Source organism: Euleptes europaea, chromosome 11 (genome assembly GCF_029931775.1).
Source record: "Euleptes europaea isolate rEulEur1 chromosome 11, rEulEur1.hap1, whole genome shotgun sequence".
Lineage (NCBI taxonomy): Eukaryota > Metazoa > Chordata > Lepidosauria > Squamata > Sphaerodactylidae > Euleptes > Euleptes europaea.
Genome location: NC_079322.1, coordinates 48,309,178 through 48,322,796, shown reverse-complemented (window position 1 = coordinate 48,322,796; position 13,619 = coordinate 48,309,178). Strand labels below are relative to the sequence as shown.

The 13,619-nt window shown below is 42.9% G+C and overlaps 1 protein-coding gene across 1 annotated transcript; it reads right to left on the bottom strand.

Moving 5' to 3' along the window:
* Positions 1 to 769: 769 nt before the first annotated feature.
* On the bottom strand, positions 770 to 6,461 carry NDUFA4 (NDUFA4 mitochondrial complex associated). Its single transcript, XM_056857766.1, has 4 exons — positions 6,390 to 6,461; positions 4,147 to 4,235; positions 3,466 to 3,526; positions 770 to 865 (listed from the first exon to the last, which is right to left on the bottom strand). Exons 1-4 carry the CDS (start codon positions 6,429 to 6,431, stop codon positions 809 to 811), a joined length of 249 nt encoding a protein of 82 aa, XP_056713744.1. The 5' UTR covers positions 6,432 to 6,461; the 3' UTR covers positions 770 to 808.
* Positions 6,462 to 13,619: the final 7,158 nt, after the last annotated feature.

The following is a 13,619-nucleotide window of genomic DNA, read 5'->3' as shown; positions in this document are numbered from 1 at the left end:
CTGTTACCTTAGCCCAGTGATCTTTAAGCTTTCCAAACTGGGATCAATTCAGGAGCAAGCACAACGGAGTTGTGTAACAGAAAGCATAGTGGTCTTTAAGCTTTCCAAACTGGGATCCATTCAGCAGCAAGCACAACCAAGTTATGTAACAGAAAGCATAGTAGCTTTGCTCTCTACAAAGACACACTGGATGCAGATCCTTCCAAAAGTTTTAGAAAAAAGGCTGTGGGGGACTGCAGCCCACTGAAGGTCTCAATCCATTGGCTGAACGTTATCCAACACATTTGAGCCTGGCCTTGGCTGGGAAGGGCGGGTTATAAATTTAACAAATAATAATTCTTCAAGTAGAATTTGGAACGGAAAATAACACAGTCATGTAGAGTCTATTATGAGCTGTGTTATGCCACAGAATGCTTTCTGCTGTCTATAGGATGTGTTTCAGAAAGGAATAGTGGGAACAAAAATAAAAGGCTCTCGTAGCTGCTTTTAATTATTATTTTTTGAGAAACCTTATTTTTCACTTATAGTTCACATATGCAGTTTTAGCTAAATTGTATTTTGAATCAGTTATAACATCTATTTTAGGCAACTGCCCGTCAGGAAACTCTTGTTTCACAAAAAATGACAGTATTAAGATTTCAAGCTTCAGAATTTTATTAAGCCCCAACAAGCTCTTTTCCAAAACATGATTGAAGTGCCATGTGCAACAAAATTCAATATTTCCTGGATGATTAAGTGTATGAGTTGTGCGGACAGCTTCCGGAAGACCTTCACTTTGTGCAGCTTGTAAGGGAGTAGGGTTTATTCTTTAGTAGTCTGGGCCTTCTTTTTTCAGCTTTTTGTAGTCCATGTTAACTGCAACAAACTAGAGAAGAGAAAAATGTTAAGACAAGAATCATGCTTGTATTTAAAAAGTTACATCCAGTTTCTTTGGATTTGTGCTATTTCATACTTTTTTGCAAAGTTAGAGTTTGCAGTTACAGATTCATTACTATGGGCCTATTGCAATATCCTGCTTTATTTCTATTTATTTCTAAAGACAAGTCATTCCTGCATAGCCAGCAAGATCTCAGCTTAAAAGAAGAATGGAAGCATTCTTCTTTAATTCTTAGTTTTAGAACTATGGCTCACTATGCAGTGAAAGAGCCTTTTGCAAAGGTACCATAATTACAGTCCTTTTAAGTTGTCTTATCTCAATATTTAAACAGACATCACACCTCTATTGGCCGGCTGTGGGAGATAGGGGGGAAGCTGTTGCCACTGTGTGAGCCAGACAGACAGAGGCACATGGGTGGGGGCAAAGGGGAGCTGCTGCCGCCATTGCTCCCCACAGAGTGGTGGGGAGGGCTGGTCAGGCAGAGTGATGAGAGGGTAGCAGTCGGGTGGACAGAGCAGGAATTGGGCAAGACTCCCCCTCAAAATTTTTGCTGGTTCCTGTTGGTGAAGGAGTGGGAGTCCGAAGGTGGATAGGTGAGTCAGCTGGGGGGATGCAGCATTCTCACCTACCCCCCATGAGTCCCTTTTTGTGTATTTATATTCCTGATACTGCTGAAGGCTCAAAGGTATTGGTAAGTTCAGTACAGTACTGTTTTAACACTAATGCCAACAACAGCACAATATCAAATAATAGATACATTTGTTTCCGCTGTCATACAATTTCATATGGCGTAGACACCACCACAGTTCTGCAAAATTCAAGCCATCTGAAAGCAGAATCTACTTCAGCTCACAAAATGGAAGAAATCTTTGCATTTAATTCTACAACAGTACTGCAATGTTAAGAATGTACTATTAATGATCCTGTTCTCCAGAGTGCAGAAAACTCTGTATCTATGCTAAGACACTTGAAGCAGAATCAGAGTTAAGAATTTTTTAAAATTAACTGTGTAAGTTTTAATCAATATTTGCATATACCATACATCCTTTAGAGGTTGGTAGAATGAGTACCCAGCTTGCTGGCAGTAAAGTGTAGACAACTGGGGAAGGCAATGGAAAACCACCCCGTAAAACATTGTCTGCCTAGCAAACATGATGATGTAACATCACCGCATCTGTCAGTAATGACCCAGTGCTTGGGACTACATTTACCTTTATTTGCATATATCTGCACATAAATTCTTTGAAGAAATGCACACTATTTTGAGATGAACTCACATGAACACACATGAAGTTGCCCGACCCTTGGTCCGTCAAGGTCAGTATTGTCGACTCAGACTGGCAGCAGCTCTCCAGAGTCTTTTACATCACCTACTGCCCAACCCAGGGCACCTTCGTAACCAATTAAATGTTGTAGCCCAATTAAGAATGCATACTAGTATTACCATACTAAGTTTCAGCATCTGTAAAATAGTAAACCTCTACAGATCTTGGAACAATGTTCTGCCAAGGAAGTGTTACTAAAACATCTGAAGTTATTTTAAGTCAACTCTACATATTTATTCTTTTCAAAAGCCAATATGGCCCCTTTTAGAAACACAGCTGGATGAGATCTTTTATACAAAACCAAATATAGGAGAAAGAACATTCTGCTTTCTTTGGCAGTGAAGCTAAGATTGCCTTAACTGGTAGGCTGTTATACAAGGGCAGCTTGTTTACACTGAATCTGCCTACAAGACATTTTAGTGTGACTCCAGACAAAAAAAAAAAACATTCTCAGATTAAATAAACTATCTCAGTGCATAGAAGCGCTACACAGGCAGTTTAATTTAATTTTAGAATTCTTTTGCTAAAACGACACATTCCCTATTGGAATCAGTGAAAAATTTCAACATTTCAGCAAAATAAATTAATAAGAATGCCTAAGCAAGTTTGATCTTACAGCTTCAGATTTCAAAGCTCCCCACCCCTGGAATAATTAAGAGTCAGAAGGTGCCCAGGGTTGTTCTACATTTAGAGCTCATTCCTGAAGGGAGTGGCAGAACTCCTTAGAAGCCAGCGTGACCCCATGCTGGTGTAGGTCCCAACTTATTACAGAATAAGGTGGCACCTACTCCAGCAGAGGGGCAAACATGCCGGTGTCTGGGAGCCGTGGAGCTCCGCTGGCCTCTGCTGCCAGCACAGCTACGACAGCAGGGATTTCCCAGAACGGAAAGCCCACACCGGCGTGGGGAGGCGTTCCCCGGGTGTTCCAAGAGGCGGAACTGATTAGTCAGCTTCCTGACCCCCTTTGGCCCAGAAACGCCCCCTCGAGCAGCGGCGTTGCCACACCACCTTTTTGGTGGTGAAACCCCGTTGCTTTCTATGGGGGCATTTTCTTCTTTGTCATTTTAAAAGTACTTTTATTTTCCTTGCAGCAGCCTGGAAGCCTCTGTGGAGGCAATGTGGCTGCGGCACTCCCGGCCACTGCCTAACTGCTCCCCCCTTCAGGAATAGGCCTGCCAGGCACTCAGTCAAGAAGGTTTTTCTTTTCAGTGCAGAGAGGTCAAAGGCCTATAGTATAACTAGTCAAAAGCTCTGACAGAATACCTTGTACTGGTCATTGGGTCCCAGCTTGTTCCAAGGCTCTGGGTTATTCTTCTTGTCCCAACTGCGTAGAGAAATATGACAAAAGTATAACCTACAGCAACCACTACATGTTCATAAAATAAGTTAATGCAGTGTATGGCATAACCATTAGTTACACATAGTCCTGGAGATTCTCACTAACATAATTAAGCCCTGCCATCCACCACCATTTATAAGCACAGAGATCTGGTAACCCAGGAAATTATGATGAAAAACAGTCTATTTTAACAACCATATTTTAAGATATAATTGAACAGCCAAATGATGGTATCACAGAAATATGAATTTTTTCTTCTATTTAGCATGGACAGTGGTAGTTTGTAATGAAATGAAGAGTGATGCTTGCAACTCGATCCTGCATACTCTATAAGCAGTAAATTGACTAAAAGTAAATTGGCTAAGAGTTCATATTTACTTTAATGAGTCACTTTATTTTAAACTGTGCATATTTTCTATTTTTAAAAGCCCCCAAAACTTTTTTAGTTAAGTTGTTCTTTACTATGCACAAGACATAACCAAATTTTACAACTCAAGCACTGCCAAATTTCACACTAAGAATGCTAATCAGTAAGTTTTATGCTGTAACAGGTCACCTTATACTGCTCAATTAAATGAGAACACCACTGAAGAAGTGATGCTTACCAGACATCAGGATTGAAAAGAGCCAGACGCATGATGTACAACGCTGCACCAGTTCCTCCAGCGCCAATAAACAAGAAGAGAGGAATCAACTATAAGAAATAAAAAGTTGTGATGTTAAAGGACAGATCTGAAAGTCATGATGTATCTGGCCAGTCAATAAGCCATACATTATTATACAATAGATACTTAGGGATGGAAAAAATGGAAGCATGTGGTAATATGCAAGAAGAAAACAGTTAAATGGAAAAGAAAGAGTACTGAAAAAGGAAGCTCTTGCGCTAGCCAACAGCGTAGTAAACCTTGCCAGAACTCTTAGGCCATTTATGCTTGGTAATTAGCAGTGCGTTCCAGGCTGAAGTGCCCTGCATATTTTCGAAGCCGGTGCATACCTGCTTCGCATTTCTTAACAGCCCCTTTAACGGGACCTTTTGTATTTGCTCCACCCCTGCACTGAAGCATTTACTGAAGGAACCATGAAAAATCACAAATGCGGCCTAGCTATGCAAACGACCATTGCCCATGGCTATGCAAACAAAGGAGCAGGCAAATGTGGGGGTGGAATTCCTCCTTTTGCATTGGGATCGTGAACAGGCATTTTAAAGGTCCCATTTAAAAAAAGCTTTGAGCGAGCATCAAAACTGACCCTGCATAAATGGCCTTACAGAAGACAGAAGACTTATGGGTAAGAGAGCTGAATTCTGTAGGATGCAGTACTGTTTCCACACCATTTTTTTTCTATCGGAGGCCTTCCTAAAACCTCACCTATATTATTAGAACAGAGTTTCAGGTAGAACAACACGCAAAGAAGCATGAAAATTGTAGTTTTAAGAGAGGAAGGTGTTGATTGCTCTCCAACAAACTCCAGGTCATAAAAAAACTTTTTAAAAACTGCGACTGGCCACCTCAGATCAGTTTGCAATTGCACTAGGAAAAAAACCCATGAAGGAATTTACTTACAAAAGGGAAGGATGGTAAGGGGGGGATCTTTCATATAGTAAACAGAGCACGAGATTGAAGGTAGCCTCGCCCTTCTGTGGCTTTGAAACAGCAGAATACCCTTAGCAGATAACCAGGGCATCAACCACTCCTGCTGTGACGGCATGAAAGAGGCCAACCCATAAACACTCGAGTTTAGCCGAGCTCACGAGGCATCAACCACGTACCCCAAGAGAGAAATGAAGATGGTAGGGGAAGAGAAAATGGGAAAAAACCCAAGCAGTTTGCTTCAAATGCAGTATTTTCAAGCCACTTCAGAGCTGTAGTCAAGGTGTCCTATGTACTCACACATGTGTATGTGTGTGTGTGTGTGTGTGTATATATATGCACCCCTCCCCCCACCTCTTCTAATGATGTATATGCAGTACATACATGCAGTATATATATTGCAATATGTACTCAAAGGACATATGCATATCTTATATATGCAGTATATATATGCAGTCATATGCACTCACGCATATATGTATATCTTATATATGCAGTATATACTATATATGTAGTCATACACTCACTCATATGAGTGAGTGTATGATTACACACACACATATATATACTGCATATAATATATATATATGTGCATGAGTGCATATGACTGCATATATATATATACACTGCATATAATATATATATGGGTGAGTGCATATGACTGCAATATATATACTGCATATTATATATATCAATATATATGCAGTATATATATTGCAGTCATATGCACTCATATATATATACACACACACACTGCATATATAATATGCCTATATGAATGAGTGCATATGACTGCAATATATATACTGCATATATATCTATATATAATATGCAGTATATATATTGCAATCGTATGCACTCATCCATATATATATTATATGCAGTGTATATATATGCAGTCATATGCACTCATCCATATATATATATTATATGCAGTGTATATATATATATGCAGTCATATGCACTCATGCATATATATATATATATATGTGTGTGTGTGTGTAATCATACACTCACTCATATGAGTGAGTGTATGACTACATATATAATATATACATATATGCGTGAGTGCATATGACTGCATATATATACTGCATATATAAGATATACATATATGCGTTGAGCACATATGATTGCAATATATATACTGCATGTATGTACTGCATATACATCATTAGAAGAGGCGGGGGGAGGGGCGCAAATTCGGAAGACGTAGGAAAAGACCGGCGGCCGTCTCCGCCAGCCCCAGAAACACTCACGCTTGGATGCTTCTTAGCCTGGCTTATCATGAGGCGGAACATGGCGGCGAAACGACCGAAATCCGAACAGCCTCCTCGACGCCACTTAGCCCGTCTCCGTTCTTCTCGAGGGAAGCCCAATGTCACTCGAGGACCCCCTCAGGCCTTCCCGGGGGCCTGCGGGGGTTGTCTAACCGAGAGCCTTGCTTGCGCTTTCCATTCAGAACGCCCTTGCCCTGCCTCGCGCGCTCAAACAAATGATATTAGCAACCCCAGGAGTTGGACTGGAGATGCCCGTTTCCTGATTTCGCCCTAGAAAGTCGTGTTCCCTGACTCCGCGCAAAAGAAACAGGCACTGGGTTAGCCACCAACCCAGGACGACCACTGAAGGGGGAGGGCGCATGCGCGAGTTTGAACAGGCAAACAAGTAGAAAGGGGCGCGTGGCGGTGTTGTTTTTATCGCCAGCGAACGGGGATTGGTGGGTTTTGTCCCCGTGGTGGGCGCTGGCCGAGGGTGGCTGGTGGAATGGTCCTTGGCGTTTCGCTTGCATTGGTGACAGTTTTTAAATGCCGCTGGGCTCCTGTTGCATTTGTCTGCTACGGGCTTGCAAAATTTATTCCGCTGTAAAATCTGGCTCAAGAAAGCAGATGCTGGAATCGTTTGGGCATGCCGAATAATGCACTTCCAACGCACGTGGCAGATGGGTTTTACTGCGTGAAACTGCAAAATCCGCTTGCAAACGATCGTCAAAGTGCACTGAAAGTGCATTATGCAGCATGTGTAAAAGCGCCCGGGGCGCTTTTACACATGCTGCATAATGCACTTTCAGTGCACTTTGACGATCGTTTGCAAGCGGATTTTGCAAACCGGGGCGCTTTTACACATGCTGCATAATGCACTTTCAGTGCACTTTGACGATCGTTTGCAAGCGGATTTTGCAAACCGGGGCGCTTTTACACATGCTGCATAATGCACTTTCAGTGCACTTTGACGATCGTTTGCAAGCAGATTTTGCAAACCGGGGCGCTTTTACACATGCTGCATAATGCACTTTCAGCGCACTTTGACGATCGTTTGCAAGCGGATTTTGCAGTTTCACGCAGTAAAACCCATCTGCAACGCGCGTTGGAAGTGCATTATTCGGCATGTGTGAAAGTGCCCATTAGTCTTTACAGTTCCACCAGGATAGGTCAGCTAGCCTGATCTCATCAGATCTCAGAAGCTGAGTCGGGTCCGCCTTGGTTAGTATCTGGATGGCAGACTGTCAAAGAATTCCATGGTTGCTTCGCAGAGCCAGACAATGGCAAACTAGTTGTCCGTCTCTCGCCTTGAAACCCCTGGGTCACCATTAAGTTGGCTGCAACTTGACGATTAAAACAAAAAAGATGCCATGGGACCAGGCTTATAGCCAGACATTGTTTGATGTGGGACCATTTTTGTGTGAAGGGGCAATTTGGCACGGTGGACAGCAGCCCGTTAGGTGCCTGCGCAGAACTGCCATGCTTCTAAATAAGTCAAGTGGTATATCACACAAAAATGTTTCCAGTTTATTGCAAATATATTTACGCGTAGAATAGATTCAACTACTTTAACAGGTAACAACACCAATTTTCAAACTGTTTTAACAGTATGCATATGGAGTCCCTCTAAAGAAATCAACTCGGGAAAGTGAAAGTTGGTGGGAGACAGGAGGGAAAAAATGAATCAAAGTAAATAGCCTGAAGTTAGGAACTGTGATGCTGAACTTGAGGTCTCCCCAATGTAATTAAAAATTTCAGCATATTTAAAACCTACAAAATTTCAGGTCACTACTGATGTAATAGAAAATGAATTCAACAGTAACAGCCACGTAATACCTTTTATTACAATCAACCTAACAGTTTAATTTGTGAGCAGCCTTACCTAACTTTCCTCCTTTTCTTCAGAATAGATATTAGTTTTAAAGGTGAGGGAGTGGAAGAGAAAGATATTTTAGGGCATGGAAAAAGCCCTAAAAGATGTGTTATAAGAGGTACTATGCAGGTTAAATTGGGTTAGACCACATAAAACAGATTTCATACTGCACCAACAGCTACTGGGACAGAAAATCTGGTAATGGCTGTTATACCAGTCTGCATGTGTGTATCTATAGTGCTGGACCTAAAAGACCCAGGTTTGAGCCTCTAGTCTAACATTCTCAGCCTCACCTTCTTCACAGGATGGTTCTTGTAAGCTAGTAGCCCTTTGTGCAACTTGAAATCTGTTTTGCATCATACAGTTTAATCAACTCTGCATCACAACTTCTACATTCCATCTTTATTTTACAAATGACTCTAGCCATGAGAGAGAAATGGAACCTCCATGTGCAGAGACAGTGTACCTCTGAGTACTAAATGATGGAATGAAATAACTGGCCATAGTTACTCATCTGTATTTGATCAGGAAAGGTGCAACTGACCTATTTCTGCCTGCCACAAAGTTATCACCAGAGGGGAGAGTTACTGGAATATGAGCTGCAGGATACGGTAAACACTTTGTGATATAGAACAATACCCAGCTAGTATATTGGGTCTGAACACAGAAATCTCATCTTTGAAGCTTGCTGCATGGCTTTTGGCAAGTTTCCAACTCAAAGAGGGTAAAATCAAAACAGTAAAATAGCCTCTGTTGTGCAGTAGAGTGGAATACAATCAAAAAAGAAATTGGCTAACTTCGAAATTTTAACAGAGTAATAAAGGAAAGGCTAATATTTTAAGCTATATTTCTTGATTGCTTTCAATATAAGGCCAAATCAAAGTGAGACACCCATCGTGATTTTAAACGCTGTACTTAAAATCAAAATTATTAAGCTAATTGCACCATGTGTTGCAACAAGTTTAACTGTTTCTTCCAGAAAGTTCACACAATGCATTAGTTAGGAACTTGAAGAAAGTTGCAGTGTTTTTGGCTTGATAGATTAGGTGGGCTTGTAATATCACCACTTTTGGGGACTACCAACCTCCACCAAAGTATCTCTTAGTCTACCATATTATTTTTGAGCAGTGTGTCAAGTCCTAGCTTTCTGTCCAGAGATAATTCAATTTGTGCAAATGAGATATTAAGAATCAATCGTTTAACAAAAAAATAATAATCACTTAATTAGTACTGTGGAAATCCATCTTCTGCTGGAAAAAAAGAAGAGCAGGTCCAGAAAGAAGTGTACATGTGTACTGTACTGGAATTGAGCATCATGCTTCCATGATAGGCTCATGGCCTCTTGGTGCAATCACTCTGTGCTTAGCTTGAACATAAGTAGCTTCAGATCATGAGTGGCAACTCTCATGAGCATAGTTTTAACTCAACACGTGAACACATCACATGTTTGCAGCCCCAACGGTGCTTGTGAATAACAGTGACTCTGACGCAAAGCACCGTTTGTGGAGTTCCACTGTAATTAAAGGAATTTGCATATGAATAAGTGCGTGTTTTAGGCCCACGGCTTCAGTGCGCCAAAATTATTCATCACTACAGCTAGATGTAAAAAGGCGTACAAAAGCAGGTGGCAGGTTGGTTCAATCTGATAGCTTTATGGTTTCGCTGATAAAGGGCCTGCGATGGGGCAGGGGGTGGGGGAACTCTGAAAGAAATTACCAGGGTTACAATCTTCATTCTGGATTGGAGCTTTAGGAACTTTCTCTATTTTGTGTGCTCTGCCAATTACTGCGGGGAAATATTTCCCTTTTCATAGCCTAATATTGTAGGGTTGTGGCCCTCTGGCGACGCTGGCAGACCACCGCTATGACCACTAGGCCGTGTTTAGCGAGTTGGCAAACTGCCGCTATACCATGCACGGCCTTGGTGGGGCAGTCAGGTGATGGCTGGCAGGCCACGTCACTGAGGCTGCCCCTCCTCCGTAGAGGGGGGGGTAGAACAATAGACAAAGGGTTCTAGTTCCTGCACCATATATGCTCGGCTGACCTAGTTTGCTATCTATGCCGCTACCATGGTTACTCACAACAGTTGCAAGTTACAAGCAACTGTTATTTACTACTTGCTATAAATAAAGCGCAGCTCTGTGACCAGAGGTCTGTTTTCCTTGACACCGAGTCTTTGTCTTCACTCTCTCAATTCCCACATCTGGTGCCGCCGACGTGATTCGACGTGATTCACTGGGTCTCGCCTGCTTACCACGACTGGAAAAGGTTTACGCGTACTCTCAGCTCTTTGGCTCCCACGGCTCATCGGCCCCCTCGGCTTCGGCCCCCATTGGTAAGTATGGGTGAAACATTATCTTCAGAGCAGGTAAAGCATGCTGAAGAACTTTATCAATTGGTGAGACATAACGGGGACTCAGTGTCGACAGCAGACCTTAAGGATCTCCTACGGGAGATTGATTGTCAGTGTCCCTGGTATCCCCAGGAAGGCACTCTCAAACCAGGGGACTGGGAGCAGATAGGAAGGGACTTGAAGGGTGAGCCCCATGCACCAGTGCAATATATTCTTGCCTGGCAAAAGATTGATAGAGCTGTCTGCGCTGGGACGCCAGCGGACAACATGCTCTTGAAACCTGCTATGGAGGTGACACCGCCCCCCTATCCGGCTCTCCTCCCTGCAGCCTCGTCTTTGGCTCCCTTATCTCCTTCTCCCGCTTGTCCACCGCCTCGATCAAAAGTGGCGTTGGCAGTCCAGGCAGCCCGCTGTAATGGGGACCTGGATCTTTCCGAAGAGTGGGAGGGAGATCCACCTGCGTAAATCTTTCTCTGCCTTGAAACAAAGTCCCAATGAGTCATATGCAAGTTTTGTAAATCGGCTTAAAAATGCCATCTCACTGTTTTCACTGCCAAAAGCCCAATCACTTTAGGAATAAGTGCCGAGCCCCCGGTGGGGGAGCCTACCGAGGGAGTGGTGCTAACACTCCTAACTCTATGTTGCACAAGCACTTCAACAAACCCTCCCTGGAGAGGTTGCCCTTGTTTCCATGCGTGCTGAGGCTCCTCCTGGCACATACCTGGCCTTACATACCTGTGCAGCCCAGCAACAGGGGATCAATGTGCAACCGGACAAGGTTGTGGTCCAGGACAATTGTATTTGTTGTTTTGCAGTGTTGGAGCGCTCTTCCTTTGAATTTAAAGGAAGGTGCTTCCTGTGCACACCTTGTGCCGCTCCCGCCCTCGGGAGTGGACAAGGGGGATTTTTCTTCTGATTCCTTACAGATTGCCTTGGTCACCGAGAACATCTGGCACCAGAAGCCAATTCGTGAGTATAAGGTACAAGGTAAAAAATTAAGAGGTCTTCTCGATACTGGTGCTAATGTTTCTGTAATCACCCCTCAGGATTGGGACCCCTCCTGGCCTCTAGAACAGTCAGCTGCTGTCTGGGGGGTGGGGGGTTCCACGCCGGCACAGCAAAGTGCTCGGCCTCTCCTTGTCACTACCACAACTGACCAGCAGGTGGGGTACGTGACTCCAATTGTCGTCCCACTTAAAGTCAATCTTTGGGGGCGAGACCTTTTGTCTCAATAGGAGGCTACTTTAGTCACTAATGACTAAGCCTCGTGCCCTTGCCTTGTCATGGCTTTCTACAGACTATGTGTGGATCGACCAATGGCCACTGCCTGGTGAAAAATTGGAAGCTTTGCAACGCCTAGTTGCAGGGTCATTTGGTTCCTTCCACTAGTCCCTATAATACTCCAGTGTTTGTCATCAACAAAGAAATCTGGCAAATGGCGTTTACTGCATGATTTGCGCGCCATCAATAAAATTATCAAACCAATGGGTGCCTTACAATGTGGCTTCCCAACCCGAACATGATCCCTCGTAATATGGCTATCATTGACCTTACAACCTCAGGATCAAAAATATTTTGCCTTTAAAACTCAACAGTCACATTGTCTATAAGTCCATTTTTGTGGACTTATTAGGTCACCTCACACTCCCAAAATATCCATAAGTGTCTGCAACGGCAATAGCATGCACCAGATGCTCAAAAATCACATCTCCAGGCCATTCCGGGAGAATCTCCAGGCCATTCCGGGAGACACCCCCATGTCCATATTCTGGTGGAAGTTATGAAGGTTATAATATGTACAAATAGTGTAGAGAAACTAATGAATTTACAATGTAGTTCTTCAAAGGAAGGTGGGAACATGAGACTGCAGCTCATGGTACACGTGGTAAGATGGAATCTTAATAACAAAGTCAGTGAAAGAAATGGATTGTATAAAGAATGATTCTACAGTGGTAACTATGTTTAATTGGACTACATCTGCATCGAAGCAATTAACTGCAGAAGTTTCCCACCAGCCATTAAAATGTATATATTTGAATGTTTATGCTGTCTTTGTGGGTGTGACACCCAGGGCACTTTGGCCTCTGGATCTGCATGCCATAAACCTTTCCCCCTCTTTTTCTCTCCTGCTCTCTGTTTCTCTGCTACACACTTCACTCAGTGTGCCTAAACAGCACACAAACACGTTCACATTCTTAAAGTTGCAACAATTCTATGCCAGCCAGCTCGCTGTACTCCCCTCCCGTTGCTACGGCAAAGACCTTCAGTAGCATCTCCTGACCAAAGAATTAGTTGTTTAAAAGGTTCTATTGTTCCTTGGAAATAACTTTCTGTGCTTAAGTCAACTGCAGTTCTAACACTTTTTGTCCTTTTAGGGTCCCTTTGTATGGGCCCATTTTATTTTTGCGTTTTGCAATTCTATACTAAAATTAATGGAAATTATAAAAAATCTCCACATTTTTTTCTTTTGCTTAGTCCTTTTTTTTACTTTTTCAAATACTTCTGAACAATTGTTTCATGTTTGTCACATTGGTCTTTTTCCTCATGATGCAGTCAATCTCATCTCTGATAGTTTGTATGTGTGTAATGTCATTTCTCAGGTGGAAGGAAGCTACGTGTCTCCTTCCTGTGATGACAATCTCCTGAGTCTGTTCATTGCTTTGCGCAATCAATTGGCAAAGCGCACTGGATTGCTGTTTGTTGCTCATATTCGCAGTCGTCAGCCCTTTCCTGGCATCATCTCTGAAGGAAATGCCCGGGCTGACTCCCTTGTTTCCTATGCAGCTCTCTCCCCCATTGAGAGCCATGCCATGCATCACCAAAACGCCAATGCCTTGGCGAAACAATTTCACTTGCCCCTTGCAGAAGCCTCTGCCATCATTCAGCAATGTCCTCAGTGTTCTGGACAGGCTTCCTTTCCTTCCACTGGTGTCAACCCTCGAGGTTTTGGAGCCAATCAATTGTGGCAAATGGATGTTACTCAGTTTTCTTCATTTGCTCCCTGG